General features: G+C 48.0%; 8 protein-coding genes across 9 annotated transcripts; 6 read left to right on the forward strand and 2 right to left on the reverse strand.

The window, feature by feature from the left end:
• Positions 1–13,540: 13,540 nt before the first annotated feature.
• Positions 13,541–14,467, forward strand: LOC128279045 (fibrinolytic enzyme, isozyme C-like). The gene is made up of 3 exons (XM_053017766.1): positions 13,541–13,755; positions 13,833–14,229; positions 14,288–14,467. Exons 1-3 carry the CDS (start codon positions 13,541–13,543, stop codon positions 14,465–14,467), a joined length of 792 nt encoding a protein of 263 aa, XP_052873726.1.
• Positions 14,468–14,739: 272 nt separating this feature from the next.
• Positions 14,740–15,694, forward strand: LOC128267650 (brachyurin-like). Its single transcript, XM_053004536.1, has 3 exons — positions 14,740–14,981; positions 15,042–15,450; positions 15,515–15,694. The coding sequence occupies exons 1-3, from the start codon at positions 14,740–14,742 to the stop codon at positions 15,692–15,694; spliced, it is 831 nt and encodes a 276-aa protein (XP_052860496.1).
• A 406-nt stretch (positions 15,695–16,100) lies between these two features.
• LOC128267344 (chymotrypsin-1-like) lies at positions 16,101–17,124 on the forward strand. Its single transcript, XM_053004155.1, has 3 exons — positions 16,101–16,417; positions 16,483–16,879; positions 16,948–17,124. Exons 1-3 carry the CDS (start codon positions 16,101–16,103, stop codon positions 17,122–17,124), a joined length of 891 nt encoding a protein of 296 aa, XP_052860115.1.
• Positions 17,125–17,682: 558 nt separating this feature from the next.
• On the forward strand, positions 17,683–18,697 carry LOC128267859 (serine protease 1-like). The gene is made up of 3 exons (XM_053004806.1): positions 17,683–17,996; positions 18,062–18,458; positions 18,521–18,697. Exons 1-3 carry the CDS (start codon positions 17,683–17,685, stop codon positions 18,695–18,697), a joined length of 888 nt encoding a protein of 295 aa, XP_052860766.1.
• Positions 18,698–18,887: 190 nt separating this feature from the next.
• Positions 18,888–19,957, forward strand: LOC128277878 (chymotrypsin-like). The gene is made up of 3 exons (XM_053016474.1): positions 18,888–19,398; positions 19,476–19,717; positions 19,781–19,957. The coding sequence occupies exons 1-3, from the start codon at positions 18,888–18,890 to the stop codon at positions 19,955–19,957; spliced, it is 930 nt and encodes a 309-aa protein (XP_052872434.1).
• A 919-nt stretch (positions 19,958–20,876) lies between these two features.
• Positions 20,877–22,893, forward strand: LOC128279047 (phenoloxidase-activating factor 3-like). Its single transcript, XM_053017767.1, has 4 exons — positions 20,877–21,312; positions 21,380–21,787; positions 22,048–22,258; positions 22,323–22,893. Exons 1-4 carry the CDS (start codon positions 20,877–20,879, stop codon positions 22,891–22,893), a joined length of 1,626 nt encoding a protein of 541 aa, XP_052873727.1.
• A 100-nt stretch (positions 22,894–22,993) lies between these two features.
• LOC128279048 (collagenase-like) lies at positions 22,994–23,893 on the reverse strand. Its single transcript, XM_053017768.1, has 2 exons — positions 23,649–23,893; positions 22,994–23,582 (listed from the first exon to the last, which is right to left on the reverse strand). The coding sequence occupies exons 1-2, from the start codon at positions 23,891–23,893 to the stop codon at positions 22,994–22,996; spliced, it is 834 nt and encodes a 277-aa protein (XP_052873728.1).
• A 317-nt stretch (positions 23,894–24,210) lies between these two features.
• LOC128277989 (SAGA-associated factor 29-like) lies at positions 24,211–27,389 on the reverse strand. Of its 2 annotated transcripts, XM_053016610.1 has the most exons (3): positions 27,267–27,354; positions 24,861–25,180; positions 24,211–24,799 (listed from the first exon to the last, which is right to left on the reverse strand). In XM_053016610.1, exons 1-3 carry the CDS (start codon positions 27,303–27,305, stop codon positions 24,211–24,213), a joined length of 948 nt encoding a protein of 315 aa, XP_052872570.1. In that variant the 5' UTR covers positions 27,306–27,354. The 2 variants fall into 2 exon arrangements, with proteins under 2 accessions (XP_052872570.1, XP_052872571.1); XM_053016611.1 differs by lacking the exons at positions 24,211–24,799; positions 24,861–25,180 and adding an exon at positions 26,057–27,204 and having other exon boundaries at positions 27,267–27,389.
• Between the last annotated feature and the right edge of the window lie 413 nt (positions 27,390–27,802).

The following is a 27,802-nucleotide window of genomic DNA, read 5'->3' on the forward strand; positions in this document are numbered from 1 at the left end:
CCTTGCTACGTGCGAAAATTAATCCACGGATGATTGCTACCCGTCGGCGGGGAAGATAAGCCAGACAACCGGCCATATGTTTCCATTGGGCTATAGGACCCTAGGCATGTTGTACCTCGCGCGGGACTGTTGTAAAGTGAAGTACGTACTTACGAGTATTTTTAATATCCCAGAACAACGTGCCTCGTCGTAAGTCGCTGTCGATCAGGCGCTGATCTTGGTACAGATGATATGCCCCCTCAATTCTGATAGCAATTCTCAATGAAGGTCATCCATCCATCAATCATTATCTTGTGATTAGCCCGCCCCCTTTAAAATAATGCCAATCTGTCCCTGATTGGCATCAGCTCATCGTTTTGATTTGTTGACATGTTCAAAAATGTTGACAATAAATCTGCAAACAAGATTAGATTAAACTCAAAAGGACCGAAAGCTACCGTCTTTGACGGGCGCACTTAGCAATGATCGTAGATCCTGACTTTTACAAGAAACATTATAAAATTACTGAAAATTAATACCTGGAATAGACAAAATGTGGAATCGACTGGGTAAGACTTTTATGAAAAACATCCTACTCCCATTGCGTACTGCTTATCGATAATCCCTTAGATGGAATCCACTTTCGTAATGTACTCCAACAGAGTGCCACGTGTCGGCAGTAACCGCGTCCCACAACCCTGTCTGTCGCTCCACAAACAGTCCGTTGCCTTCTTAACGTCAACCGACATTTGATCCTGCAGTGCTTTGCAGCCAAGACTGAAAGTGTCATCACGTCCAAAGTGTGTTTGCGAAACATTTAATCCTGCGGAGGGATATTAAATCGCCACACACCGGTCGGTGGCACGTGTAAACCATTTGCGGGAGTGTGAACTTTCCGCGCTTCTTTCAGGCAAAATGATAGCAAGTCCGAGCAGTAGGTGGATAACCTCGTATCGAATGATGCTACATTAAAATGGCGCAACAAGCGTTATGCAAAAAAACAGACCCACCTTCCTTCGTCCACTCCGCGATTAATCATCATCACAACGCAAACCTGCGGTCATTAAACTCACCAACCAGCACAACCAGAGAACCGCGCCGAGAGTCTGGTTCCCGCCGACGGGTGTAAGCATATGCTCTCCCGTTCTATCTGGACGATGCAGAGACCCGCGCCCGCACTGATATAGCATTTCTAAGTAAACATAACAATGGCCAACAACAAGCCCCACGGAGAAGCAGGTCCCTCCTAGAAGGAACCCCCCCGCCTAAGAGTGCGGCGATGTGGCCATCGAGCAGAACTAATTAAAAGTTACACCGCAAATGCTACTTTGCAGCGAAGCAGAAAAAACCCTCCCTGGCAACGGAGATCGGATATGAGCACCGGCTGCACCGAACAAGCCGAACCGGAGTTCTGGGCGAGACGGCGCGGTTCGGAACAACGTTTTTTTTTCTCTCGTCCCACTGTCGTTAAGCTCCAAAACTGAGCATAAACAAACTCAATCTTGAAGATGCGCGGCGCGATAGGTTAAATTTGAAGCATAAAGAATACATCGAGAGGGGAAAACAAGACAGTAAACACCGACGAACCAACAAGAGAAATATATCTTGCGTACGGCGGCGGCGGTCACAACAATTTATCGATTCGGGAGGGTTTGTTTAAACATCACTTGCGTTCGGTGTTATTACTTCTTTCTGGGCCGAAGGGAGTTCTATAAACAAACGTTCGCCAGAGTAACAATCACTGCAAAGTTTAATAAACCGACTAATTGTAGTAGACGTACGCCACAGCCACCATCCTTACGGTCAAAAGGATGAGTGCTTTGACAACGAGTTTAACCGAGTCGGCTTCTATTCCTTAAATGTCAGTTAAACTGTAGCTTTATTGTAAGTTGCATACTTGTAGTAGAATGTGAGAGAATGTTTTAAAAGATTACCTGAAAATGGAACCTTTTGAAGTAAATTCTAAATGTGTTCCTTTCGACTTCCTCTTTCTATCCTTCCGTCGACAGTGCTGGAACTGTGTAACGAAAGCCTTCCACAATGAGTTGTTTATGTTGGTATGTTTATGACCTCTGGTTGTTAATCATTGATAACTAATGTTGACCCCTGGGTGCAAGGGTTTTACCCTTTGGAAACCTTTTAAAAGTCGGAATTTGCATCCCAGGTCCTCTACAAATTATGCGTCATGGTAAGATAATGGCACGCGGCCTGTTCTCTGCACTCTATTCCTTTTGGTTACCGGAATGTTTTACCCGTCACACGGAAGATCCTACCGACCAGATTGCAGTGTGTGTACCTGGCCACGTTTCCTGAAAGGCAGCAGAGAGGTTTCCTGACAGGAGAGATTACTGCCTTCTTTTCTGTACCTCTTCGAGCAGAAAGAGCATGCGTCCACTTGTGGTCGTTTAGAAACAAAAACACCGAACCCACCGAACGGTCGTCTCGGAGACGGAAATTCATTCTAAGCAGTGCCAGGAAAACCCACTTCACAGTGCGCACCTCAGAAGGTCTAGAAAAAGGCTCTAGAAAAATCAAATAAAAATATTTACACTACCTGCGGTGTGGGCGTGACACGCGATCCGTTTCCGATCGGTGCCATGCGTTTTCCAATCATATCAGTATCCTTATCGCTCCCATAACATTTAAAATCCTTTCCACAAACGCGGTACACGCTACGAATGGATGTAAAAAGGTTGTTTTTTTACCTCCAACAAAAAACAATAAAAACCGAAGAAATAAGGTAAGGTCGGCAAAACGAAGCTAGGGAAAGTGGTGGTGGCCACCAGTTTCGAGGCTGCCCTTAATGAGATGCCACTAACAATTGCCGGTTCAATGACGATACACACTAAAGACGCTTACGTCTGGCTCGATCCTTCGTTAGACGTTCGCCCAATTGGTCGGTACTGGCAGCCAGAGAGTCAAGACACGCTAGTAGTTGACCACGGCCATGATGGGCGAACATTTCACGAAGGGTATACGAATAGTTTTTTTGGACCATCACTGTGTAAACCCCCAAAATAAGGTCATCTGGCGCGGCCCGAGAGATCACGAGATTCGGACGGAGCTCGGAAACGGAGTCCGCGAACGTACGAAGTGGTGGAGAAACTGTGAAGGGTTTTTATTTTGCGAGAATCGCCCCTCACTGACTTGCCTCATTCATTCGGCCAAACGGAGTTCGGGCGGTGGCCATTGTAGCTCAACGCAAAATGCAAGCGGATACCAAACCAAACCGCGGGGCGGTTTGTGCTAATGTTTATGACTCTCCCAGCCTCTCAAGCCGAGAGACCACTAGAGCGCATTGTTTTGGCGCGTGGTCGTCGAAGAATGGGTCAGGCTGGGTTGCACAATTCTGTATCTTAATTCGAGGCTCTATCAAAGTCAGTCTGGGCTACCATTCACCAGTCCCCAGGCGGGGATCCACTTCCCCAGGCGCCGCGCACGAGATGTAGTTGAAGGTTTGGTCAGGTTTTGTTTCATTGTCGAGCTGCTGAGTTTCAGGGTGGATTAGTATGACGCCTGTGATTTTTCAAAACCTTAACTTATCGATAACTCAAGGTTGAAAAACATATTTTAAAGCAATCGATGAAAAGAAACTTTACCTGATCCACCTCACGCAAAATGATGGCACAACAATCTGCATAATCCAATACCCATCTTTTGGCGTCGCCGACCAATGTTTTGCTTTTTTTGCCCAATTTCGTACTCGCCAATTTTACGGTTGTATCATCGCTGAGATGCATGTCTATTTATTTTTCTGGGGTTTGTTGGTTGCTTCCTTGTGCCCCGCTGTTCGAGTTAATTGAAGTTTGCTTTTGCAATTACAACACACCAAACGTTTTGCCCGTGCAGTGCTGGACCGCGACGAGGCACATAAAGTATAATTTTCTATCACCGTTGATGATCGTCTTTTCTTACTCCTTTTTTTCATTTGCATACCGCCCCCAGCCAGTAGAGTGCCATGTGATCTCCTCTGCAGGCTGCCTTTTTGGTGGGTGCATTTCGCATGACGGACAAATTTTCCACCCACTTCACTGCATCGTTTTCTCACCACACCAGTACTATAATGATTTCATTTGTCTGCCGACCCACCACGAGTCGTCCAACCCCCGCGTCTCTTCACGTTCGTTATGCTCACTTTGGCACAGAAAAAAGGCGTAGAGCAGTAAGTAATCGCAGCCGAGGACCGGAAACCGAGAGAATTTATAATTGGATCTTCAAAATGTGCAACGCTTGGCAGACACTCCCGTGGCCCGGCCCGGGGGGCATGAAGACGTTTTGCTATGCGTCCTCGCCGGCCGCCTTGCGGGGTGGATAGGGTTGGTACAGAAAGTCACACTTGCACTTTCTTGTACAGTAAAGTTCGAACCGAAGTCGAACAGCAACCCCAACCAACTCTGGTGGGAATATTCATTCTGATTTCTCAACCGGAAAGTGGGGTTGGCACTGGTCGGTGCCCCGCCATTTACAGGAAAGCGACACACAACGCCAATCAACGGAAGCGAACCACCGGCACCAAGATTTACATAATCCGGAGCTCTGGCCTTGATGAAAGGAGTCCATAATTTCAGGGTGACTTCAGGGTGCTCTTTCCTGATTTTCTTCGGAATTGTTGTACAGCTATGTATAATTCATTAAGATTCTTAGTCGATATTAGGACTTCAGCACGGAACATTCTGAGCTGAACGAACCGAACACACCCGGCGATAAATGTAATGTTTCGAAAAATAAGGTCAGCGCGTCTCTTCGATTGAAAGAACCTGCGAACGCAGCTCACTAGGAGCCCTGAAGGGGTCACGAAACGGCGCAACGGCTCCCGGAGAGCTGCAATAAAAACGCACTCTTTCGATGACGCCGACTACCACCACTCCGATGGAACCAATTACGCTTTTAACGCTAGTTGTCTTATTTTGTCGTAACTTTCACGGTGACAGCCCGTCGTCATGGGGAGCGAGTTGCGCCACTCCCATGCCGGTGGCCGACGTTCGGTGGGGGGCACCCGCGATCCACCGGATTTCGGGAGGCCCCACAGGAAAGTTTCTAAGCGAGGAGAATTTAATTAAAACACATATCCCCCATCGCGCGCCATGCTGCTGCTGCTGCTGGGGATCCAGTGTGCAGTTCGTGTCAATTGATGTTGACTCTCTTTGGTTGTGTGGCACGCGAAGAGTAATAAAACCACTCCGGCGGTAGTGAGGAATCCCCTCGGAAGACCGCTGTCTATGATCTGCGTGGCGCTATGCCGCTCTGTGGCGCAAACAGCGAGATATTAAAGAAGCCTAACAACAGACCTGTCCATGGAGCAATAGTCACAGTTCCACATCTAGTTCAGTTGCACCAAAGTTATGCCACCACATCACCGGCCGCAGTAGTCCTTCTTATGGCGCCCGTTTGAAAAGAAGATCGATCAAATTTGGATCCCATCTTTCAATGACAGGGAGCCACAGGACCAGCTACCATTGGAGAAATATCGGTACACGTATCAGCGCTGCTCCACAACATTGCGCGCCTATTATCTTCGATATGCGCAGCGCACTTCTTCGGCGCGCTTCCGACGGTTGCGATGCGGTCAGCGATGTACAACTTGCGAGACATGTGTCTTTTGGTCGTGGCGTGTCGCGTTCTTATGTTCGCTTGTTGACCACCACCACCACCACCACCACCACAGTGCTAGTCACTGCAGCAATTTGCTGATAGTTATCGATTTTCGTTTGCCGCAACGTCCCAGTTCCATTATTTTTCCCCGATCCCCGACAGTTCGTCCGACAGCAAACGTAACAGGTTTTTCCAGGTGACAGAAAAATAAGCGCCTAGCAAGGTGTATTACTTACAAAGTAAGATCGGAAACTCGGATTCTATAGCTGGGAAAACGGAGGGAAAATGTATGATGCACTCAAACATTACAGTGACACCAGTTGGAAAAGCATTACTATTGTAGCCCAAATACTACAATAAGTTAGGCAAAGAATATGTAAAATGACAGAATACGTTAGTTTTAGTATATAAGATGAAAAATTGAGATCAAGAAAGGATTGTGAAAAACATTGCTAGAGTTTATCGCCAATAATGACCAACACTTCTATGAGAAAAGCGTTCCGAAGCTATCTTCAAAAAAGCAATAAATTTTCCAACTTAACGGTGCATATTTAACGCAAATCGGACCATTGAAAGCATCATAAAGTTTTGAAGTACAAGCAAAAATAATGGATTACTTTTTCTCCAGCCGTATATGTATTTACGTATCAACTTCTGTTTCATGAAATTAAATTCTGATTGCATCACTTTTCAATATCTTGGGCATTTGCAACGTGGCACTTTGGCCAATTTATCACAAAGAGTCCGTGTTCGTTTGACTTCATTAAGTCGGAGACGAGAGTACTATTCTCACAATGAATGCAATCTGTTCTGATAGTAAAGTTTCAGCCTTGTGCATTCCAGATTTACGAGAATTTCAACAGAATAGTGACATTGTTTGCGAGGCAGAATATGGTAGAAATGAAACTGTGTTACCCATAGAAAAGGCTTTAAAAAATTAATCTCTGCCATAAGATTGCGCTCCTACCTCTTCAGGACCCACACTGCTGCACGTTTTATTGTTCAGTTCAGAAGGGTAGCTTGGCTTGGAAAAAGTAAGCAATTCAAACCCCAGCATACGATAGCATAATGCGTGGCAGATGCGAGTTTGTTGAAGGGTGCACAACTAACTGAACAATCATCCACACATTCTACCTAGAACGCTCACTTCTGGCCATTGTTGGCGAAATGGCTGTAGGCGCAAACGTGAATGAGTCACAACACGTAAGATCCCGTTGAACCATCCGTGTGCTGTGTACCGTTGTTTCTGCTTAAGACCCTCGAGGTATGGGCACAGACAAGTTGCCATTTTTTTCTCTATCACACCGGCAAACCCCTTTTTGTTCCAATCGGCTTAGGACCTCCGCTTTCCGGCCATCTTTCTACAATGCAACGCGTGCCCCGCTTGCCAACCTATTCGATGTTATGTAAGAAATGTGTACGCTTTTGTAGAGCACAAAAAAGAAGGATTTATGTGGTTGATGGTAAAATTATCTCCTAAAAAGCAGCCTTAAAATGAAAAGCGGACTTCTGGACCAACCGATGCTTCGTAAAACCACCTATCTATCGGTAGCAGTATGCTGCTGCTGCTGCTGTATCTAACAGGTAAATGACCGGCAACCGTCATCATCATTGGCATCAGCGACTGCTCCACATAGGGGCGAGTTCCACCGGGGGACAGGGTGCGCATACGCTTACTAACAGCAACGAGCGAAAATTGACCCTCCATTTTATGCGCCCATTACCGGCCCGCGGACGGCGTTTATTGGGGTCGTAGATGCATGAACTAAAAACACACACATGAAGCCGGATTGAGACGGTGGCAAACGCCAGCGTCAGGGACTGGGAGTTCTGCCACCACCCAACCTAGTTTAATGGCGAATTGCATTTTCCATTCTAAAGCCCGAGCTGAGAGCTACGAAAATTGCTTCCGACACGCGATATACTCTGGTCCGGGGTCGGAAAATCCGAACCAAATCTGGTGAATTGATGAAAAGTGGGGAAAGAATATTTTAGAGAGAGAGAGGGAGAGAGGTGGCATAGAAGCCGAAAATTGGGTTGCACCAAAGAGCATACCGAATGAGATGGAAAGACTAACTGTCCGATGCTGTGTTACAGAACCGCTCGGGCGGCGTGGAAAACGGTTTCTTACTCAAACCCAGAAGTAAACACAAGCCGTGAACGTTGCAGCGGTGAGTTGAAGCGACAAGAAAACCCAAAACGGTGCTCCGATGGTTTAACACAAACACAGATGTTGGTGCTCGGCCAGAACGGAGGCCGACACTAGAAGTTGTTCGGTGAAGGGTTGAAGATTAAACGCAGACACACACACCCGCCCGTTTCAACTCCGAGAAAGAGAGAGAGGGCGTCTCCGTGAACCTCTTTCCTAGCCCCGGACACCATGCGGGCCATTGTGACAAGATTCAACATGATGCTGCGCTCCGCTCTGGTCGAGAGTTTATGCTTGCCGCTGCTGCGACAGCGGGTCTGAAGAACAGTTACGTTAATCATCATTAACTCCTTCGTCTGCGTCATCGTTCCACGGTTTCCAAGGGGGGGCCAGCAGGAACTGCAGTCGCAAGAGCGACACATGAGGCGCGCTCGCCGAAAGGAAAAGAAAAACGGACACGTGGTTAGAAACCGTAATGAAGGTTAAACGAAGACCACGCGGCAACGGATCTCTCTCTCTCGCTCGCAGCAGACATTTTGCCTTGTGTTGAAACCCGCTACTCAACTTAATCGGCCAACGCGTAGTGGCCAACTACTTCAAACTTGAAACCAAGCGTTGCCAAGTATTGCCAAAACGCGCTGAATCGGCAGCAGACCTCAAGAAATCGATTTCGTGGTCCGTGTTCTTAGCACAAAAGAGTCCCCCAGCCCGCGCCCCGCACCTGCTTCAATTCCAAACTCCTGACACACTTCTGGAGATCGGAGGATCCGCCGACGAGCGATTAGTGTCGAGTGTGGCTCAAGAAGCCATCTCGTCTGCCGTGAAGTGGAGGGAACTTGGCGAGTCAGCACGGACTCCGCGCGTCTGATGGCACACTTTCCTCCTCGGCACGGGGCGCAGTGTGAAAGGAATGACATCTTTTGGTCTATCGTTCGGTCCGCTAAGGCGCGCAGCTTCAAAATAGCGGAGCATACACACCGGGGATAACCTGTTCCTGCGAACATACCAGAAAGCGGAAGCGCCGACACCGTCGCCTATGTGGCATCTTTGTGGGAAACGGCACGGCTTCGTGCGGGGATGTGAGAACTTTTTCTAACGGAACCTTCGCTAATGATAAGACCATAACGCAACCTGTCTCTGAGCTACTCTTTTGAGCATTATCTCTTCGGGTTGCTTGCTTTATGCTTAGATTTCCGCGTCTCTATCGTAATGGCGACATGGCTTTCTGGCGCGGCGCGTACAATATTTCTTCATCCTTGGTAACGGAGTGCATTTTGGGTCAGGTGGTGATGCCGCCAGAATGCTTACCTAATTTACCGGTTTCCATGGCCATGGTCAATAAGTGAGAACGCAGCGCTCCAAAACAAAAAAGGATCTAATTGTGCTGGCCAGACACGCGATGGACCCCACCAATTCGCAGTACATAACGCACATAACGAAGCGCGAAACGAGGATGACCTTTAAGATCAGTGAGCCACAAAAACGCTTCGAAGGCAAATGTTATTAAAACCATACGACGGCCCGACCCGTGGCTGTGTGGATAGCCTCTCCAACAAAAAACCTGTTGGCCTCAGCTGGTCAGCTGTCAGAAGTGCGAAAAGTCCGAACAGACACCGGTCGTTGGGCAGTTTAGCCGAGTCGATCGATATGTTACAATTCCGAAAACTGTCAACATCTGGTTTTGTCGCGGAACGTGTGTTCCGTGGTGCCCAAATAAACGTACTCGTATCCTTTGTTTACAAAACAACCAACGACACTTCGGTAAACGGTGGTGAAAACGACAAAAAGTGCTCATTTGAAATTACCTACGCAAGCATCCTGCAACACCTGAAGCGGTTTATTAGCAAACAAAATTCGTACGGCCACATCATGCACGCGCCAGGGAGTTAGCTTTCCGGTAAATAAACTACACACACACACGTAAAACACACAGCGCAACAGTGACATTGTGCGACAACAACAGAGTGTGAGAGCATTAGCTACCATTTCCCGTTTGCGATTCTACCCCAAAACATGACCCATTCTGTCCAGAAGGCTGTGTAAATGGCAAACAATAGCAGTAGAAACTATCCGGAAACGGGACCTCTCGCTCTCTCGCTGCCGATGAAGGCTAAACAGCAACATACTCATATTCGCGCGACACCGGAAAAGCATGAATCTACAAACGAAACTCATCTGCCGGAAGAGGGGCACCAGTTTACGAACACACGCACGGCTGACAATGACGGCGATTTCAAGGAAAAGTTCTAAATGAACAACGCCGTCCATTTTCGGGCGGAACAATTCGCAAACGACCGTCAGCAAAACAATGGTGGCGCAGGGAACAGAAGGTCCGAGCTTCGAGCTCGGGCGGTCGTTCCGCATGGGTGGCAGCACCAAGCCCATCCATTGGCACCCGCACCAGCCCCCCCAGTGCAGGTCTCAGCGGTCAGCGCAGTACGCCGCGCCGATGGCTTGCCCTCTTCCGGTAGGGCAGCAGGCAAGGCAAGTAGACTTATCGGGGCGTTGATATGACTTCTGATGATGATAGCCCTCAGATAGCCGACACCCCACACATTGTTGCTCAACGTGTTGCACCGCCGATCACACACCACCGCCACGGTTTGTAATTCGTTGAAACAACACAAGGTTCTAGTAGTGGGAAAACCTTCACCGAAACTGGTTTCATTCGCGCCAACGAAAGCACACCACCACGAGACTAATAGACTGGCCGATAAAACGAAGAATTTGGGTTTGAAGACGTGCATATCAAATGCTTTAGAAGAACTCTGCGCTAAATCGTCACCGGGTGAAACAAAGCAAGAAAGATCATGGCTCAACACACGTCCTTTGGATGTTTCGTCCCGTTCGTCCTTCACAGACGTTAGTCTCCCCGGTGCAACATCAGCAGCAGCATAATGCACCACTTCTTTGTTGTCTGCCGGTTTACGGGTCGCAGCAGCAAGTAGTTCGGTTGGACAACGGAAGATGATATCGAAAGTTTTGTAGCACGCAGAAAAGGTGGCACATTTCCAACAGCACACGGTGGTCTATATTTTATGCTATCACCTGGCGGGTCTGCAGACATTTGGCCCTGCCGTAACCGCAGAACGGTAAACAAACTGTGAGACAAAAAAACCTTATGAAAAATTCTGATAAGTAAATGTTACGTATTGTGAAAGTGGTCCTGTTTGTCATGGATGAATCCGACAGATTCATATATTTTTTATTTTAAACATGTGTGGGGTTTTTGCATAGTTTCATCCTTTGTGTCTCGCATCGATTAGTTTAAAAGTGAAACAATAAATTAACATGAAACGGACTACCACGAATTGATCGTTTCCGTTGTGTTGTCGCAAAAAACAAAAAGGAAACTAGCATCTCCTAGCGCAAGCTTTTACTGCCCTTATCATACGTTTGATAGAAGAAGAGTGTGAAACGTGGTTTTGAACTGTTTCAACAATCGGTTCACACTCTCCTGTAAAAAGTACATTGTGTTTTTTATACAAACCAACCAACATGGGTCGACCCCTGAGCCGTTTCGGTTCCCGTCATTCGGTAAATAATCACGTTTCGGTGATGTGGTGGTGTGTCCATGCTCTTATGCGATGCGTAAAGTGGTCGATATGACCAACAGACGAACACGCACGTAAAGATAACTCCTCGTCAGCTTGTTCCACGCCCGTCAATGGTTGCGTGTTACATTTTTTGATAAACAACAAAACAAGGAATATCCCAATGTTTTCCATTTTTGGCTCCGGAATGCTTTGCACTACCCCAGGATTCACACCACGTTACACATAAGAGTAACTTTTCGCGTAGTAATAAAATTACGTCAAATTAATTCCAGTAAATTGAATCAACTCCTTTCGGAACCTTGGAAATATCCCATCATCGGTCAGCGGCGAACTTCCGCCTTCGATCATGCAAACTCCATCCGAAAAAAACCTTGCGGCAAATGTATGGCTCAGCAGAAATGACCACTCAATGGCCGAACTAATGGCAAACCGCGTCTTACAAAATCCCATAGTAAACGGAAAACGGTTCGTGTCGGTAGCAAAAGCAGGAAGAGTCGTCATCGTACACCGTTTCTTGGCGCAAAGTTTACTGAACTTCCAAACAACCAATAAATTTGAAACCAATTAAGTGCTGAAGATTCACAATGACTCCGGCGGTCGATTTGGTTCATGGCCAGCACAAGGCAATCAAGCGCGCCCGACCCATGCTGCTCGCGGCGGCCTTCGATTGGAAAAGCTAGTTCTATTTTTTTGCAACGGATCCTAATAGTCCTGAGCATAATACAGCCTGAGCTTTCCTAGAGAATGCAAGAGACTAATTTCAACTACATTTTGCCCATTGATATAGATTTTGTTGAAACTCCATTGTATGATACAATAAATTACAACGCATTTTTGTACAAAGTACGGAAGCTAAAAGTAGATACCGAAGGATACCATTACAAAATTCCCAAAGGCGTACTCAAACGAGACAGGATGGCCTGGATGATACATACCGTCGTTTTTTTATTGCAATCTAGTAAACCGGCCGGAAGCTCACATGCTTTGTGTACACTTTCTTTCTCGGGTTGCAGCCGTGGTGCGTGCGAGAGATTGCTCTCGTGGCGCTCGTCGCTCTCTCAGACTCGATTCTCAGGATCTTCAGCACAAGAATGGCGTGCTCTCACGCTTTTTCCTCTTTCTCGCACTCGCGAACCGCGCCGCCGTTCTCACTTTGCTGCGTTTCAGCTAGCCCGTTCTCGCTCTGTCACCTGGGAAGGACGTGAGCCGCGAGTGAGAGGGAGACGTACGCACACAGTGTGAGGAGAGCCCAAAGCACCGCTGCACAAAACAAAGAAGCCCACCAAAGAACGGCCCTCTCAACAAAGATGGCAACCGACAACGCACTTCGGATATCTATTTGCTTTGCTATCGAACTAACAACATTTCACAGTGGCAGGATATACTTTTCATTCATCTTTTCGGCGCGTGCGGGACACTTCTTGCGCCGCTCTATTGCACTAATCTATCCCAGCATAGCACACGCACACATACACACTCACCCACACACGAATTCTCGCACTCCGTCGTCGTGCAGAACACACTACTCCAGAAGCACCTTTTCACACAGCCTACTTCATTGTCGAAGAAATCTGCGGCAAGGATTGAATCTGCCGCAGCAATCAACACGGGCGCTGTCTCCTGTGCTGCTTAGCAACCGTTCCAATTTTCGGCAAACCGATCAATCAATCACGCACACTCACACGCCGGGACAGCTCCTTGAATTTGTTTTGAATAACTCCGTGAATGTGCATGTGCAAACCGTTCTCTCTCACACAGCACACACGAGCGCACGCGTCCGCACGCGGCAAAAGCTGGAAATTTCTGATTTTTTTCTGGGCTGTTTCTTGGGCCATCCGATTTTTGAACCTAACTTTGACACTGCGAACCTGATTTTCAAACCTGACTTTCGAACCCGCTCTCTGCATTTCTTCGTTCTTCTCTTTTCTCTCCGTATTTCTCTCTTCGTTGGCGTTGCGTCAGAAATGTCATCGTGAAATGTCAGAATACATTTGAAAACCGCATAGATGTTTGTTAACGGTTTCAAACGAAACGGCATACATTCAAGGTATTTCTGATTTTTGCAAACTCAAGCTTCAAATCCAGCTGGAAATGTATGTAGCATTGTTGCTAGCACATAGTTGCAATGTGATTGCAAACTGGAATTATCGAGTGGTATCAACGGTATCAACGGTTGATATCCTTATCAATCAGTGCTGCCGGTGTACATTGAACTTGGAACCGCCAACACTGTGCTCAGTTCGAAATTGTTCGTCAATCAATGATGAAGCTCGTCTTAGTGCTGTGTGCCATAAGCGTGGCCAGTGTGATGGCCATGGGCCGGCCCGAGTCACGTATTTCCGGTGGAACTGATGCTGATCCACAGGCAATCCCCTATATCGCAGGGATTCTAATTTCAGGCTCTAACCGCCATTCATTCTGTGCCGGTATACTAGTTTCTCCAACACACGTTCTCACGACGGCCAGCTGTGTCTCGAAGTAACGTTCAATCCAATTTTTTAGTGCGCGCGTGTCTCTTTAAATCGCCGATTTTTTTTTATTGGATCATCCAACAGCCAACCGACGATGACTATTCTTCTTGGTGCCAGCGATATGACCCGCATACAACAGTTCATTGGTGTGGCCAACACGCTCATCCATCCTAATTACAGCTCCCTCCTGAACAGGGATGATATTGCCATTCTAACCATGGATCGTCCGACACCGCTGAACGAGTACATTCAGATTGCGAATCTGCCGCGCTGGGCGCACGTTGGTAACTCTTTCAACGGTTTCGGTACCACCGTCAGCGGTTGGGGCAACACCGGAAACCGAGACAACGAACCCGTACCGATTCAGACCCTACTTTCGATTCGGACGCCTGTTGTTAGTAACACGGTGTGCGGGCTGTCGCACAACTTCATACGCGACGATCACATCTGCACCTCCGGCGACAACGGTGGACCCTGTGATGTAAGTTCTTATGACTTGCTACTTGACTTCCTGTTCCTTAACGTACATTCTAACCCAGGGAGACGATGGCGGACCTGTTACGATCACGGAAGGGGGCGAAACCGTCGTCATTGGCATGCACTCGTTCCACTACTCGGGACTCTTTGGGTGCGATCGTGGCCGGTCGGCTGTTCATGTGCGACTCACCAGCTACCTAAGCTGGATCGGAGCCAACTCGGACGCCATCATTGGACTGTAATCCTGGCAATCTGCAATGAATCCGCAAACCCCTGCGAAGTACGTCATTGCAAACCTGCGATCAGTCTGGATACATGCCCCCCGCCGTTTGGCCTGCTATCTTATCAAACTGCAATAAACCATAATTCGCATTATCACTGCACAACCCGGCGGGGGATAATCTTTGGCCTTTTATTAACTCCTCTGGGAAAGTCCATTCCTCGATACTGCGTCTTCGAGGTGCGTTTTGAACAGTTGAAATTGTGCGTTCGAATTTGGTGCACCAAAGACAACATGCGTTCCTCGTTCGGAGCAGTCGTTCTTGTGCTGGCTTTAGTAAGCGGCTCGCTTGAGCGTACGCTGGCCATCGATCATACGGTGCCGTCACCTCGCGTCGGTGATGGAGAACCTGCGGCCCCGGGGCAGTTCCCTTTCGTAGCTGGTATTCTGATTTCGGGCTCCTCAGCTCGTTCATTCTGTGGCGGGGCCCTCATTTCTACCCGTTTTGTCCTTACGGCGGCTGCATGTATAGTGGGGTAAGGATTTTTAATTGACATTACTAGAAGCTGGTAATACATTTAACTCAATTTTCCTAGTGGCAACTCGTTCACCGTTTTGTTAGGTGCTACCGACATGACGCGTATAGAGCAGATAATTCCAGTGCTCAACATTCCGTCCCACATTATCGTACACCCGGGATACAGCTCCTTGCTAAATCGGGATGACATCGCCATACTGCAGCTATCCCACGAAGCTAACCTAACGCCCACCGTACAGGTGGCCAACCTCCCGCGCCGCTACCACACAGTCTTCACGTTCAACGATTGGCCGGCAACGGTGGCCGGCTGGGGTAATACTGGGAATCGCGACAACGAACCCATTCCACTGCAACAGCTGCTGTATGCGATCGGCCCAGTAGTGTCCAACTTCGTCTGCGGCATCTCGCACAGTTTCATTCGTGACAACAATATTTGCAGCTCCACCGATAATGGTGGACCGTGCAATGTAAGGATAATTTAACATTTCTCCTATTCCTGAAACGCTAATGAATTATCATCTTACGCAACAGGGCGATGAGGGTGGACCAGTTTTCGTGACGGAGGGCGGCGAGACGTTCATCATCGGTGTCCACTCCTTCCACTACGATGGACTATTCGGATGTGATCGAGGCCGATCGTCGGTACACACTCGCGTGACCGAGTACCTGGACTGGATCGCAGAAAACTCCGATGTTGTAATAAGGGCGTAAAATATAAAGCGAAAATAAAGCATCCCTACTGTAAACCTATAAAGCTAATTTTTTGTACCATCTCCGTTAATTCGGGGTATTTCAAGGGGTGGAATAGAGCAAGCTGGTTATGCGATTAACGACATGTAATCGTGTTTTATATTCAAAAACAGAAAAAGAAAAGATCACCGCAGTGATCTTTTTCGCCATAACGGAATCAAAGAAAGTTACCATTACCTTATCAGGAGTGGGATTAAGATTATTTGGCTTCTCCTCATCTGTACCCCAGATATCAATGCTGCCAAATCACGAAGTATGGGGATTAGATTAGCGAATCTAATCTGAATATCGATCATTACCTGGTATAAAACGATCAACGCACGTCAGTGACTTGCCTAGTTACTGTTCAGCCGACAAGTAGGTAACGATGAAGTTGTCCATAGTGCTAGTGTTAGCTGCCGTTGTTGGTGCCGCGTACTCGGTGCCGGTCGATCCACAGGAGATCGATTGGACACTGGTGAGGACGCTTCATCAAACCGATGCTATCCGCGCAAAGCAAGGACTACTTCCGGTCACCGATGATGAAGTTCGGTCCTCGCGCATTGCCGATGGACAGATCGCTTCCTCGACGCAGTTCCCGTGGGCAGCTGGTATCCTGATATCCGGCTCATCATCCCACAGTTTCTGCAGTGGAGTGTTGATCTCGCGACGACATGTGCTCACGGCCGCTGTGTGCATTTCTGGGTAGGATTCTTGAATGAAGTCACTTTGAAGAGACCAAGCCTAACGCTTAGTTCAATTAATCGCAGATCGAACACCCTCACCGTCCTTCTGGGTGCAGCTGACATGACGCGTGTGGAGGAGTTCATTGGTGTCACGAACATCCTGTCGCACCCGAACTACAGCTCTTTCCTCAATCGGGACGATATCGCCATCCTCACGCTCGATCGTGAGGCACCGCTACGGGACACCATTCGCCCAGTTGATCTCCCACGATGGAGTGACGTTGGCAACTCTTTCAACAACTGGGCTGCAACGACCGCCGGTTGGGGAAACACTGGCCGCCGAGAGAATGAACCCATCCCAATCCAGAACTTGTACTTCGCTATCGACTCCGTAAATACCAACTTCGTCTGTGGACTTTCACATACTTTCATTCGCGACACACACATTTGCACATCCACTGATAATGGAGGAGCATGCAACGTAAGTCGTAAGGAGCTGTGAGAAGGTGGAAAACGGAGTAATTTTCAGAGATTCATGTATCTTTTCAGGGTGACGAAGGTGGTCCAGTGACAGTTACTGAGGGCGGCCGTACGTTCCTCGTTGGTATCCATTCGTTCCACTTCTCCGGTCTATTCGGTTGTGATCGTGGACGATCCGCTGTGCATACTCGTATCACCGAGTATCTGGGATGGATCCAGGCCAACAGTGACGCTGTGATCCAGTAGAGAAATGTGCGTTGTGGAAGAACAAGAACATCGCACTTGAAGCTCGCAAGGGTGTTGTTCTCGGATGATAGTAGAAATCATGGAAATATGTGTAAACAACAACAAGGATTAATGATTGAATAAAACCAAAATAGCTCAATTTGATAGTTGAAATTGGCTATCAATTTTGAGATATTTAAAAAATATTAAACAAAAGTCTGTTAAAAATATTCCCTATGACATGCAGACAGTCAATAAATCATAGTGGATTTCTTGCAAAATTACCATCTTGACAGGATTGTGCGATAGCCCTGTCGAACACTGTATATTCCAACTGAGATTTAATCGTGAATACAACCAACACACAAAGAGGCACAGTTTAATAGCTTAGCCTGGCGAACTACAAAACAAATCAGACAAAGCTGTGTACTCTTATCTTTGGTGGAAATAACTAGAATAAAAGATAACGAACGGGTGAATTCGATAAGAGTTGCCGACATAAATTTAGCTGCTCTCAGAGAATAATCGAACAGTTGTATTCGGTGATTAGCCCGCTGTTAAACGCATTTTAAAGTGAAAATGCGATCATTGCTTCTTCTAGTTACTGTTGTGGTTGCCACGGTCAGTTCGGTCGCCGTCGATCCACGGACGATCGATTGGACACTGGTGAGGACGCTCCAGCAAACCGATGCTGTCCGCGCAAAGCAAGGACTACTTCCGCTCACTGATGAGGATGTTCGGTCCTCTCGCGTTGCCGATGGCCAGATGGCATCTGCGACGCAGTTCCCGTGGGCGGCTGGTGTTCTGATATCCGGCTCATCATCTCACAGTTTCTGCAGTGGGGTGTTGATCTCACGACGACATGTGCTCACGGCCGCGGTGTGCATTTCTGGGTAGGATTCTGGAGAGAAGTCACTTTGAAGAGGCCAAGCCTAACGCTTAGTTCAATTAATCGCAGATCGAACACCCTCACCGTCCTTCTGGGAGCATCTGACATGACACGTGTGGAGGAATTCATCGGGGTCACGAACATTCTGTCCCATCCGAACTACAGCTCTTTCTTCAATCGGGACGATATCGCCATCCTGACCCTCGCTCATGAGGCACCGGTCCGGGACACCATTCGCCCAGTTGATCTGCCGCGATGGAGTGACGTTGGAAACTCGTTCAACGACTGGGCTGCAACTACCGCCGGCTGGGGCAACTTGGGTCGTCGCGAAAATGAGCCCATTCCAATTCAAAATCTACACTTTGCCATCGACTCGGTGTCGACCAATTTTAGATGCGGTCTGTCGCATACTTTCATTCGCGATACGCATATCTGCACCTTCACGGACAATGGAGGCGCGTGTAATGTGAGTCATTACATTCGGCTACTCGAAGAAACGTGTTTTTATTCTATTTCTATTTTGGACAGGGTGACGAAGGTGGTCCAGTTACTGTGACCGAGAGTGGTCGTACATTCCTCGTTGGCATCCATTCGTTCCACTTTTCCGGTCTATTTGGGTGCGATCGTGGACGTCCTTCGGTCCACACCCGAATCACCGAGTACCTAGGATGGATTCAGCAGAATTCCGATGCTATTGTTAATTGAAAAAATAAAATACTTCCCTTATCACCATTTGTTGATATTAATCCCAGCAGGTGGTCAGTCTGCGGGACTTCCAGAAATGCGTCAGTTGGAGTCAGTGCGAAAATACGATAAGATTAGAACGGCAATTAACTGGCGAACGGTAGCAATGGTTATAAACATTCAGGGAACGCTTATCCTCCATCAGTGAACGATGAAGTCGCTATCCGTAATCGTCCTGCTAGCGCTTTGCGTAGCTGCGCAAGCAGCTATTACGCGCCTGGAAGACATTAACTGGGCTGAAATTCGACCGGTACAGGAGAGTCCTCACTTCAAGGCTAGCCGAGCAGCGAGCAGTGTCGGGCGATTTCTGGCCAAACTTGATGAACTCGAAGGTCCTCCAACACCAACACGTAGCGCGCGCATCAACAATGGAATCGTCGTTGGCCCGACAGATATTCCGTACATTGTCGGAGTCCTTGTCTCCGTCGAACGGGGAACATACTTCTGCGGAGGTGTTCTCGTGTCGGAAATGCATATCCTAACGTCCGGTTCCTGCGTCGAGGGACAATCGTCCATCACCGTGCTACTCGGAGCGAGCGAGATTGCTCGCGCTCAGGACTTCGTCATTGTCAGCCACGTCCGGATGCATCCCGATTTTAGTTCGTTCTTCCAATCGAACGATCTAGCCATCTTGACCCTCTCGCGGGCGCCGCGGTTCAGTGGTAAGTTCAGTGGCTGGACGGAACAGAGCACAATAGAAGAGAATAGTTTGCTTATCGTACGGCGTTGGTTGTTTCAGATCAAATTCAAATCGCACGACTTCCACGGCGGGCCAATGTAGGTGATTCGTTTTCCAACGCCTGGACCACCATTAGCGGCTGGGGCGAGACGGCATCCAACACCGGTGAAGCGCTACCAATGCAGCAACTTCGTTCCGTTCGCTCGCAAGTCATAACGAACTTCAGCTGTACGATCAGCTTCCCACTGTACTTGCGTTCAAGCAATGTCTGCACCTCATCTGACGGTGGTGCGCCTTGCGTGGTAGGTCGCTTAACTCCGGTGCCTGGAAAGCCCGCATGATGGAAAACACTTTTCTTTTTCAAGGGTGACGAGGGCGGTCCGGTGACTATCGTTGAAGCGGATGGACAGCCGACGGTTATCGCAATTCACTCGTACACGTATTCTCGAGGATGTACCAGAAGTTGGCCTGCGGTGCACACCCGTGTGACGGACTACCTTAACTGGATTGAAATTTACACCGGTGCGAATATTCGCGCATAAGCTTTCGGCTGTCGATGACTTTGAATAATGAAAAGATTTATTTCGAATAGAAAACAAACTACACGATGGTTGTTAAACATTTTGGAGTAGATAAATCGGTATTATTATTATTTCTTATTATCATAACGGGTAGAACCGTATTGAGGATCAACTTAAAGGTTTGCTCTCAAATTGACGGGGGTTTGATTGTTAGGGTTTGAACTGACGTCTTTCGCTTTGAAACCGATTAATCGGCGCAGCGCAGACTGATGATCTACGGACGAACCATAGATAAATCGGTACGTTTTTCGAAACAGACCGTCTTCTATCTTGGCATCCTTACGCTTGCCGGTTGTGCGCTGGTACAACTTGTATTCTTCTGCAATTATTTACCAAGTGGATAACCAGAATCAAAAATTTTCCTAACGATAGTAATACTAGGACTTTCAATTATATCATTTTTTGAATAATATCATTAGGTTTTAAATGCTCAAAGTATACCACACCTTTCATATCCCACCATATGCATAGCATAACCTTTTCACAGTGAATATTTCGCTTTGGTTACGATCGACCTGGTACCTGGTTCACCAGGGATTCTGGTGAAACAAAACTCAGTCACCTTTCTTTTGTTATTGGTGCAAGGTGTTAATAGTGGGCGAGAAATGTTATCATTTTGCTGCTCCCCCGCGGGCGTAAACAATACGATTAGGAAGGGCAACAGTGGCCATCCAATCGTTAGGGTTTTAAGGCCCAAGGGTGTCGTGCGCCATTCGGAAATTGGTTTTTGGTACGCAGTTCATAGTCGAACATTGTGCAAAATCACGGCCGATAAGCTAATGAAAACCGCGAGCAGCGATTACAATCAGTGGCACTGGGCATTGAGTGGCCCAGAACCCACAGGGCTGTTCATTGTACGTCTGTTGGTAAAGGAAAGAGGATGTCCAGGTGCTTCGTTTTACTGCTGCTGGTAGCTGCTGTTGCAGCCACTGGGGAAATTCGCAACGCCCAGGACGTGGACTGGACACGTGTTCGACGGTTTTACGATCCGCATGCAGATGCACCAGAGCGGCGCATCAACAATGGCGCCATTGCTGGCCCAACCGATGTTCCGTGGGCTGTAGGACTGCTGATATCGTTGTCCTCTGGTACGAACTTCTGTGGAGGTGCCCTCATTTCGCCAACCCATGTGCTGACAGCGGCTTCCTGCGTCAATGGACAAACAGCCATTACGGCCATGCTGGGCGCGAGTACTATGGCTACGGCATCCGATTTTGTTCCAATCTCACACGTCCGCGTACATCCGGACTACAGTTCGTTCCTGGATCGTGACGATATCGCCATTCTGACCCTTGCCCGTGAGCCTCGCTGGAGTGGTACGTTCCCTTTGCCGTGCAATCGACTCGCAATCCCTTTCTATAAATGCTAAACCCCAAATTGCAGATCATATCCAAATTATCAACCTGCCGCGGCGGATGTACATCGGGCACTCGTTCAACAACTACGTCACCACTATCTCCGGCTGGGGTGAAACCGGAACCAACACGGGCGAACCGCTTCCGATGCCCAACCTCCGCTTCATTCGCAGCCCGGTCATCACCAATTTCAGCTGTGGCTTGAGCTTCCTGTTGACAAACATCCGCAACCAACACATCTGCACGACCACCGACTCAGGAGCTCCGTGCGTTGGCGATCAAGGTGCTCCGGTGACTGTGACCGAGAATGGAGACACGTTTTTAATCGGTGTTCACGTGTTTACGGCATCGCGCTGCGAACGTGGCCGTCCTGCAGTGCATGTCCGCCTTACGGAGTACATGAATTGGCTTGAACTAAACACCGACGCCATCATTCGTCAGTAGAGAGCGAAAAATGCCACCGAGATAAACAGCTATTTGGTGACAATCCAATGGCTCTTTATAAGGGGTTAATAAAGATACTTTTGTTAACTAATCGCAAATGACGTACTTTTCTTGGTCATCTTATCAGGTGGGAATCTGTGGAAAACCCTAAGAGACCTTGCGTTATATACCTGTAGAGACAGTTTTCGAGGGTCCTTTCTCAGAGTGGTGTCAACATGGGGTCGAAGTGGTTTGTAGCTGTACTGCTCCTAGTGGTTCTCATCTATCAGCTGGCCGCTGCAGCCCCCGAGAGGTCTCTGGCTGTCGAACCGAACAGACGCATTAACAATGGCGCCGAGGCGGGACCGACGGATATACCGTTCATTGTCGGTGTGCTTGTTACGTTTCCTTCCCGAACCTATTTCTGTGGCGGAGCACTCATATCATTCTTTCACATTCTTTCATCGGCCAACTGTGTCGATGGGTAAGCAGGTTTTCGACTTAAAGCCGCTCATTCCAGGGTTTTTAACGTATTTCTTCATTTGCAGCTACCGCACAATCACGGTGATGCTCGGAGCATATGATATGTCGTTGGTACAGGACTTTATTACCGTTTCGTCGGTTCTGGTTCACCCGAACCATAGCAGCTTCTTCGACTCAAACGATCTTTCTATACTGACGCTTTCTCGCATGGTCCGACTTAGCGATCGAGTGCAGATTGTCAACCTTCCTACGCGTCTGTATGTAGGTCATTCCTTTAACAACTACGAGGCTACCATCTCGGGCTGGGGTCAGACGGGTTCGAGTACCGGTGAGCCTGTCCCCGTTCGACGGTTACTGTATTTCCGCGCCCGGGTAATCACTAACACCAGCTGCTTGGTGAGCTTCCCGTTGTACTTACGCTCGAGTAACATTTGCACATCCACGGACACGGGTGCAGCCTGCGTAGGCGATGAGGGAGGTCCGGTAACGGTGACGGAAAACGGCCAAACCTTCCTGATTGGTGTGCATTCGTACAGCTTCTCGAGAGGTTGCGAGCGTGGTTGGCCCTCCGTGCACACGCGTATTACCGATTACCTAGATTGGATCGAAAGCAACTCGGATGCTGTTGTGGCATAGCTGTAAAAAGCAAAGATTTCATTCCTCCGACTTTACGCAGTTTGTACATTTCGGAAGTAATAAAAAGCATTTTACACGAACTCAACTCTTGTTTCACATTTTAGTAGTCCTCCCGAATAACTACATCCGAGTTTTCGCCGATCCACGCAAGATAGGCCGAGAGCCTTGTGTAGACAGCGGCCCGCCCCGCATCACAGCCGAGGATCGAATTGAACGAAAACACTCCAATTTGTGTGGTGGTGCCGTCAGCGTCCACAATGGTAAGTGGTGCTCCGTTATCCCCGGCGCAGGGTGAGCTTACTGCCCCATCAGTGCACATGTGTCCATCGAGGATCGTGTTCGTTGGCAGATTGATTCGGCAAGCCAGATTGGTCAAAACATCGGCCCTACCGAATCGCAACTCGGCCGAGTTAGTAATTCCTGATCCGAAACGACCCCAGCCGAACACGGTACCTTGCTGACCAGCAAAGGTGGCCTGCACTTGCCTCATGTTCGGCAGACGAATAGGCCGAATGCGATCGGTTGAGGCCACACTGCGAGGCAGCTGACCAAGTGCCACATCAAAGCTGTCGCCGCCATCAACGAAGCTCGAGTGCAGTATGAACCGTTCGATCAGCAATCGCTCCTGGCCTTGCTGTGGTTGATCGTCCATTCGTAACCCTCCAATGTAAGCAAACGCAGTCGTAGCGCTGAAAGGCGACGATAAAAAAATTTCCCATTAACTGATGGAAGTTACGGTGAATGGGAATGCTTACCTCTGGACACAACTTGCAGCCGTGAGAACGTAGTTGGACGAAACCAACGATCCGGCACAGCGGCCTGTGAAGAAGATGGACGTCGAGTGGGTTATCAAACCCACGGCATACGGAAACTGTCCAACGGATGCTAGATCTCCACCGACGACTCGCTCATTAGGGTGTCCTGAGAGTGAAGCCACAGAATCACATCCTACGATCCATAGAATCGCCCCAACTAGCAAGGCTTTTGGACTGATTCCCATTGTTTCCGTGTAGGTATAACGAGAGTTAGGCTACTTCTGACTGGCAATTATGTCCTGGGATTGGTTTTTTATACAGACTACCGATATTGCTGATCAAACGATTAGATTATCAACCTCGAAACGCAATAACAAAAAACGATTGGATCACGAATTGGACGATTGTTCTAGTTCTCCTGTGGTTGGTTGGCAACAGATTTTCGGCCGTCATCAATGACGTCTAGCATAAAGGTAGATAAGATTAGGCCAAGGGTACGTTTATTTTTTGCACTTTATCATCAAACCCCCCACGCTGGTGATCCCTGGGATCCTAGAACGCTTTAGAAGTTGTCACGGATCTCGACGTCCGAGTTGTCCCCGATCCAGTTGAGGTAAGATGACATGCGCGTGTGCACTGCGGCACGGCCTGATTCACAACCGAGGATCGAAATGAACGAGAACACTCCAATCTGTGTGGTGGTGCCGTCAGCGTCCACAATGGTAAGCGGGCCCCCAACATCACCTTGGCATGGCGAGCTGCCCGCGCCATCCGTGCACACGTGCTGATCGGCGATCGTGTTCGTCGGCAGACTAATGCGACAGGCCAGCGTCGAAATGACTTGGGCGCGTCCGAAGCGGAGCACCTCCGAGTTGGCAGTTCCTTCACCGAACCGACCCCAGCCAGTGACGGTGGCTTGTTGACCGACGAAGGTCGCCTCCACCTGGCGCAGGTTTGGTAGACGCACGGGGCGGACACGATCCGAGAATGGCACCGGAAGTGGCGTTCGGACAAGCGCCACATCGAAGATGTCGGGCTCCGATTCGTACTGCGGGTGAATGATGAAGTCCGTTACCGTGACTCGCAGCGCTCCGGCTTCGCTCGCATCATTGATGCGCAGGCCGCCAAACACAGCGACGGCACTCTGGATCCTGTAACGCAATTTTAACCATAAGCCAGAAGCTTGATGTACGCAAACAAAATACGTCCTACCCGGAGACACAGCGTGCGGCAGTAAGGATAAAGTTGGCCGAAACCAACGATCCAGAACACTGGCCAGTGAGCAGGATATTGATGCGAGTGATCAGACCGACCGTGTAGGGGAACTGATTGAGTGTGGCCACATCGCCCCCAACAACGCGCTTGTCACGTGGCAGGTTCGCCGTAACAGCGACCAACAGCAGTGCGAACACGAGCAGCGATTTCATCTTGAGGATTTCACCAAAACTAAGCTCATACCGAGCGAACCGATGGCTTTTTAACGGATAAGCGCTACCAGTCTTATCGAAGCCGAACGTCATGTTCCACCAGCGCTGATAAAAAAAGATACATTAGTCGAATCGAACGCCTCGATGCAGGTGTGCGGTGTTCGTGCGCAATTTCGTTTAGGGATTATGTGCCTTTGAAATGGGCGGCTAGTTTGCAGTACATGATCATATCTAGAAACTTGGAACTGCAATGAAGCATCAATACTTCGGCAAAGGATCATGCCAAACGGCGCCATGAAGACTCCTAGCCTCACCAGGTCTATGGGTTTTTCCAAGTCGGGTGATCGAGCTCAGGCGATGTTCTTCGCGCTATCATCTACGAGATGCTGATAGCACTTGTAGTAAATCTGTTGCTAATCTCCTTTTCGACAGTTAGCAAATAATGATGATAACAACTCAAACTGGATGGTTACATTTCTCGACTACGAAGCTATCGTGCTGTTTGCAGGTATTTGATAACAGAAAATATTAAATCAAACGCGTTGTTTTATTCCCAATGCCTAACGGATTCGCGGGACGATAAAGGCATTGCAGCAAAAACATAGCAAAAACAAAACATAAAACCAACAACCTCTCCTGATAAGCTGATATTATTGCATCCTTTTCCTTTTTGTTGGCTGCATATCTTGGCCTAACGCTGGTAACAAACAATAATGAACTAAAGCTTACTTAATGATACTTTACTTGAAACGTTTCGTGATTGGAGATAAATGATACGTTAAATTGAAAAGAAAACTGGTTTCTTTACGTTTCTATATAAACGTTTCGTACAAATAAGAAAATAATACAAGGCTGGATAAATTCAAAACTACCGAGGCATAACAATGAGTGTTTTGATTCGGATCTTTATTAGTATCGATGAACCATCGATTATTTATTGATATATTCAAATGGGGCTCAGGAGCATTCCATTTTTAATAACCTTAACGTATTTAACTACCGAAGAGGATTTTGTAATGTTTGTGGATTCAAGAGAGTGTGTCGCCGCAACCAGATTCGCTTTATTATAAAACAAACCCCTTCGTGTTTGTTGTGAATGCTTTTGCAATGAGCAATTAATATTGTTGGTCGGCATAAAAGCCTTCTACTATTGGCTCTTCCTTCGTATGCACGGAAGTGTGGAAAGGAAGGGTGCTGCCGGTTACTCCCGCAACGCATCCCGCTGTTGGAAAAGAACCACCACTGACCCCGGCACTGGTCATAGCATTGGAGATATGCGTTTGGGACTGTCCTTGAGGCTGTCAAGAGGTGGTTTTTTTGTTCTGCTTTATCGCAATCACGTAGCGCTGAGCGACGAACAGTGGCGGCGAGTACCCGTCCGGGTAGGAAGGATCTTCGAACAGCACCTCGTACTCTTCGTTGGCCGTTTGTGGAAGTTGATTTATAATGGCTTTATAAAAACAAGTCGTCTGGGGATAGAGCGCCATCACGGTGGTTCCTTTCGGAAACAGTGCCTGGCCATCCGTTTCGGGATTGGCACGCATAAGCGGAAGTGGCACGATCCGTCGTCGGCTCAGAACGTGGCGGTCTTTCTGCTCTTCGTCTATATCGTCCACTTCGTACTTACTGGTTGAGGACACGTACAGTACCACCTCGGCGAGAATCCAATTTTCTTCTCCCTCCTCGCTCTTGACCAGCGCCGCCACCATGTCGCCCGGTTTGGCTATGTAGCTATTGTCGGCAGGGATAGAACCGCACAGTGGTGGAACCTTTTCGCCGGGTTTGCTAACGAACAGAGGCAATGTTTGGGCCGATATTAGCAGCATTTTCATCAATGCGCCTCGCCGGATGGTTTCCTTGTTTCCAGCGTTGCGCGCTTGTATCCGTCGCTCATTGCGTATGTTACGAATGTCCTGAATTTTTGCCAAAGCTTGACGTATAAGAGCTTCTTCCTGTATCGCATCTTGTAAACCGATTTTGTAGATTGTTTTAAGCTTATGGTTCAGGGCAGGAGATTTATCATCACTGGCAATCTTTGATAAGCGCACCATATTATTGATGTTCGGTTCAATGCGTTTGCGTTCAGTTTCGATTTCACAAACTAGAGTCTTGAGTGATTTTAGACGGTCCTGGGAATCATATACGCATTTAAGCCAAGCCACCGTGTGTATAGAGATTCTAGGAAACTTACCTGCACCTGTAGCATTGCTTGCTCCGCGGTTAGAGGCATAATTTAACTCGATGAATGTAATGGATCCAGAAACGGAAATTTGTTTTGCTTAGCTCACAATGTAGTTGTTTACACTGATGGTTTACTATTGTTTACTGTTTTGATTGCGTCCCGACTTCACGGCTGTCAAATATTCGAGAAACAGTTCTCGAATCTTGCGTGCAAATTTGTTCTACTTTCTCATATAAAAGAAGAAAAGAAACTTTGGAAAGTATTTTAAACAAAATACATTGTCTAATTTTATTCGCAACTGGTAAATATCGTACAGATTGGCCAGGAAACGAAATTTAACCACCGTCAAAACAGGTGGTTTTTTTTTTTTTAATTTTCCCGATTCGGGAAGGTGGTTGTGTTTTTCCGTACGACAAATGTCAGAACACAGTTCGAGAATTAAGCCCGCCTCATCGCAGCAACCGCGACTGTACAACATATTTATGTTTCGAAGTGGCCAGATGGTAAGCTAGATGCGTATTGGGTTCGCGCATTAGAAATAATAT

This window comes from Anopheles cruzii, chromosome 2 (genome assembly GCF_943734635.1).
Source record: "Anopheles cruzii chromosome 2, idAnoCruzAS_RS32_06, whole genome shotgun sequence".
NCBI lineage: Eukaryota > Metazoa > Arthropoda > Insecta > Diptera > Culicidae > Anopheles > Anopheles cruzii.

What these genes read in the sequence shown, in the direction of transcription:
- LOC128279045 (XM_053017766.1), top strand. Translation starts at nt 13,541, where the DNA reads ATGAAGCTCGTCTTAGTGCTGTGTGCCATAAGCGTGGCCAGTGTGATG. An exon ending in ACGGCCAGCTGTGTCTCGAA is followed by an intron (nt 13,756 to 13,832) that starts GTAACGTTCAAT and finishes ATCATCCAACAG; the next exon opens with CCAACCGACGATGACTATTC. An exon ending in ACAACGGTGGACCCTGTGAT is followed by an intron (nt 14,230 to 14,287) that starts GTAAGTTCTTAT and finishes ATTCTAACCCAG; the next exon opens with GGAGACGATGGCGGACCTGT.
- LOC128267650 (XM_053004536.1), top strand. Translation starts at nt 14,740, where the DNA reads ATGCGTTCCTCGTTCGGAGCAGTCGTTCTTGTGCTGGCTTTAGTAAGC. An exon ending in GCGGCTGCATGTATAGTGGG is followed by an intron (nt 14,982 to 15,041) that starts GTAAGGATTTTT and finishes CAATTTTCCTAG; the next exon opens with TGGCAACTCGTTCACCGTTT. An exon ending in ATAATGGTGGACCGTGCAAT is followed by an intron (nt 15,451 to 15,514) that starts GTAAGGATAATT and finishes CTTACGCAACAG; the next exon opens with GGCGATGAGGGTGGACCAGT.
- LOC128267344 (XM_053004155.1), top strand. Translation starts at nt 16,101, where the DNA reads ATGAAGTTGTCCATAGTGCTAGTGTTAGCTGCCGTTGTTGGTGCCGCG. An exon ending in GCCGCTGTGTGCATTTCTGG is followed by an intron (nt 16,418 to 16,482) that starts GTAGGATTCTTG and finishes AATTAATCGCAG; the next exon opens with ATCGAACACCCTCACCGTCC. An exon ending in ATAATGGAGGAGCATGCAAC is followed by an intron (nt 16,880 to 16,947) that starts GTAAGTCGTAAG and finishes GTATCTTTTCAG; the next exon opens with GGTGACGAAGGTGGTCCAGT.
- LOC128267859 (XM_053004806.1), top strand. Translation starts at nt 17,683, where the DNA reads ATGCGATCATTGCTTCTTCTAGTTACTGTTGTGGTTGCCACGGTCAGT. An exon ending in GCCGCGGTGTGCATTTCTGG is followed by an intron (nt 17,997 to 18,061) that starts GTAGGATTCTGG and finishes AATTAATCGCAG; the next exon opens with ATCGAACACCCTCACCGTCC. An exon ending in ACAATGGAGGCGCGTGTAAT is followed by an intron (nt 18,459 to 18,520) that starts GTGAGTCATTAC and finishes TATTTTGGACAG; the next exon opens with GGTGACGAAGGTGGTCCAGT.
- LOC128277878 (XM_053016474.1), top strand. Translation starts at nt 18,888, where the DNA reads ATGAAGTCGCTATCCGTAATCGTCCTGCTAGCGCTTTGCGTAGCTGCG. An exon ending in GCGGGCGCCGCGGTTCAGTG is followed by an intron (nt 19,399 to 19,475) that starts GTAAGTTCAGTG and finishes TGGTTGTTTCAG; the next exon opens with ATCAAATTCAAATCGCACGA. An exon ending in ACGGTGGTGCGCCTTGCGTG is followed by an intron (nt 19,718 to 19,780) that starts GTAGGTCGCTTA and finishes TTCTTTTTCAAG; the next exon opens with GGTGACGAGGGCGGTCCGGT.
- LOC128279047 (XM_053017767.1), top strand. Translation starts at nt 20,877, where the DNA reads ATGTCCAGGTGCTTCGTTTTACTGCTGCTGGTAGCTGCTGTTGCAGCC. An exon ending in AAACACCGACGCCATCATTC is followed by an intron (nt 21,788 to 22,047) that starts GTCAGTAGAGAG and finishes TACTGCTCCTAG; the next exon opens with TGGTTCTCATCTATCAGCTG. An exon ending in TCGGCCAACTGTGTCGATGG is followed by an intron (nt 22,259 to 22,322) that starts GTAAGCAGGTTT and finishes CTTCATTTGCAG; the next exon opens with CTACCGCACAATCACGGTGA.
- LOC128279048 (XM_053017768.1), bottom strand. Translation starts at nt 23,893, where the DNA reads ATGGGAATCAGTCCAAAAGCCTTGCTAGTTGGGGCGATTCTATGGATC. An exon ending in GCTGCAAGTTGTGTCCAGAG is followed by an intron (nt 23,583 to 23,648) that starts GTAAGCATTCCC and finishes GTCGCCTTTCAG; the next exon opens with CGCTACGACTGCGTTTGCTT.
- LOC128277989 (XM_053016610.1), bottom strand. Translation starts at nt 27,305, where the DNA reads ATGCCTCTAACCGCGGAGCAAGCAATGCTACAGGTGCAG. An exon ending in AAGCAATGCTACAGGTGCAG is followed by an intron (nt 25,181 to 27,266) that starts GTAAGTTTCCTA and finishes TTTTTTTATCAG; the next exon opens with CGCTGGTGGAACATGACGTT. An exon ending in GCCGCACGCTGTGTCTCCGG is followed by an intron (nt 24,800 to 24,860) that starts GTAGGACGTATT and finishes ATTGCGTTACAG; the next exon opens with GATCCAGAGTGCCGTCGCTG.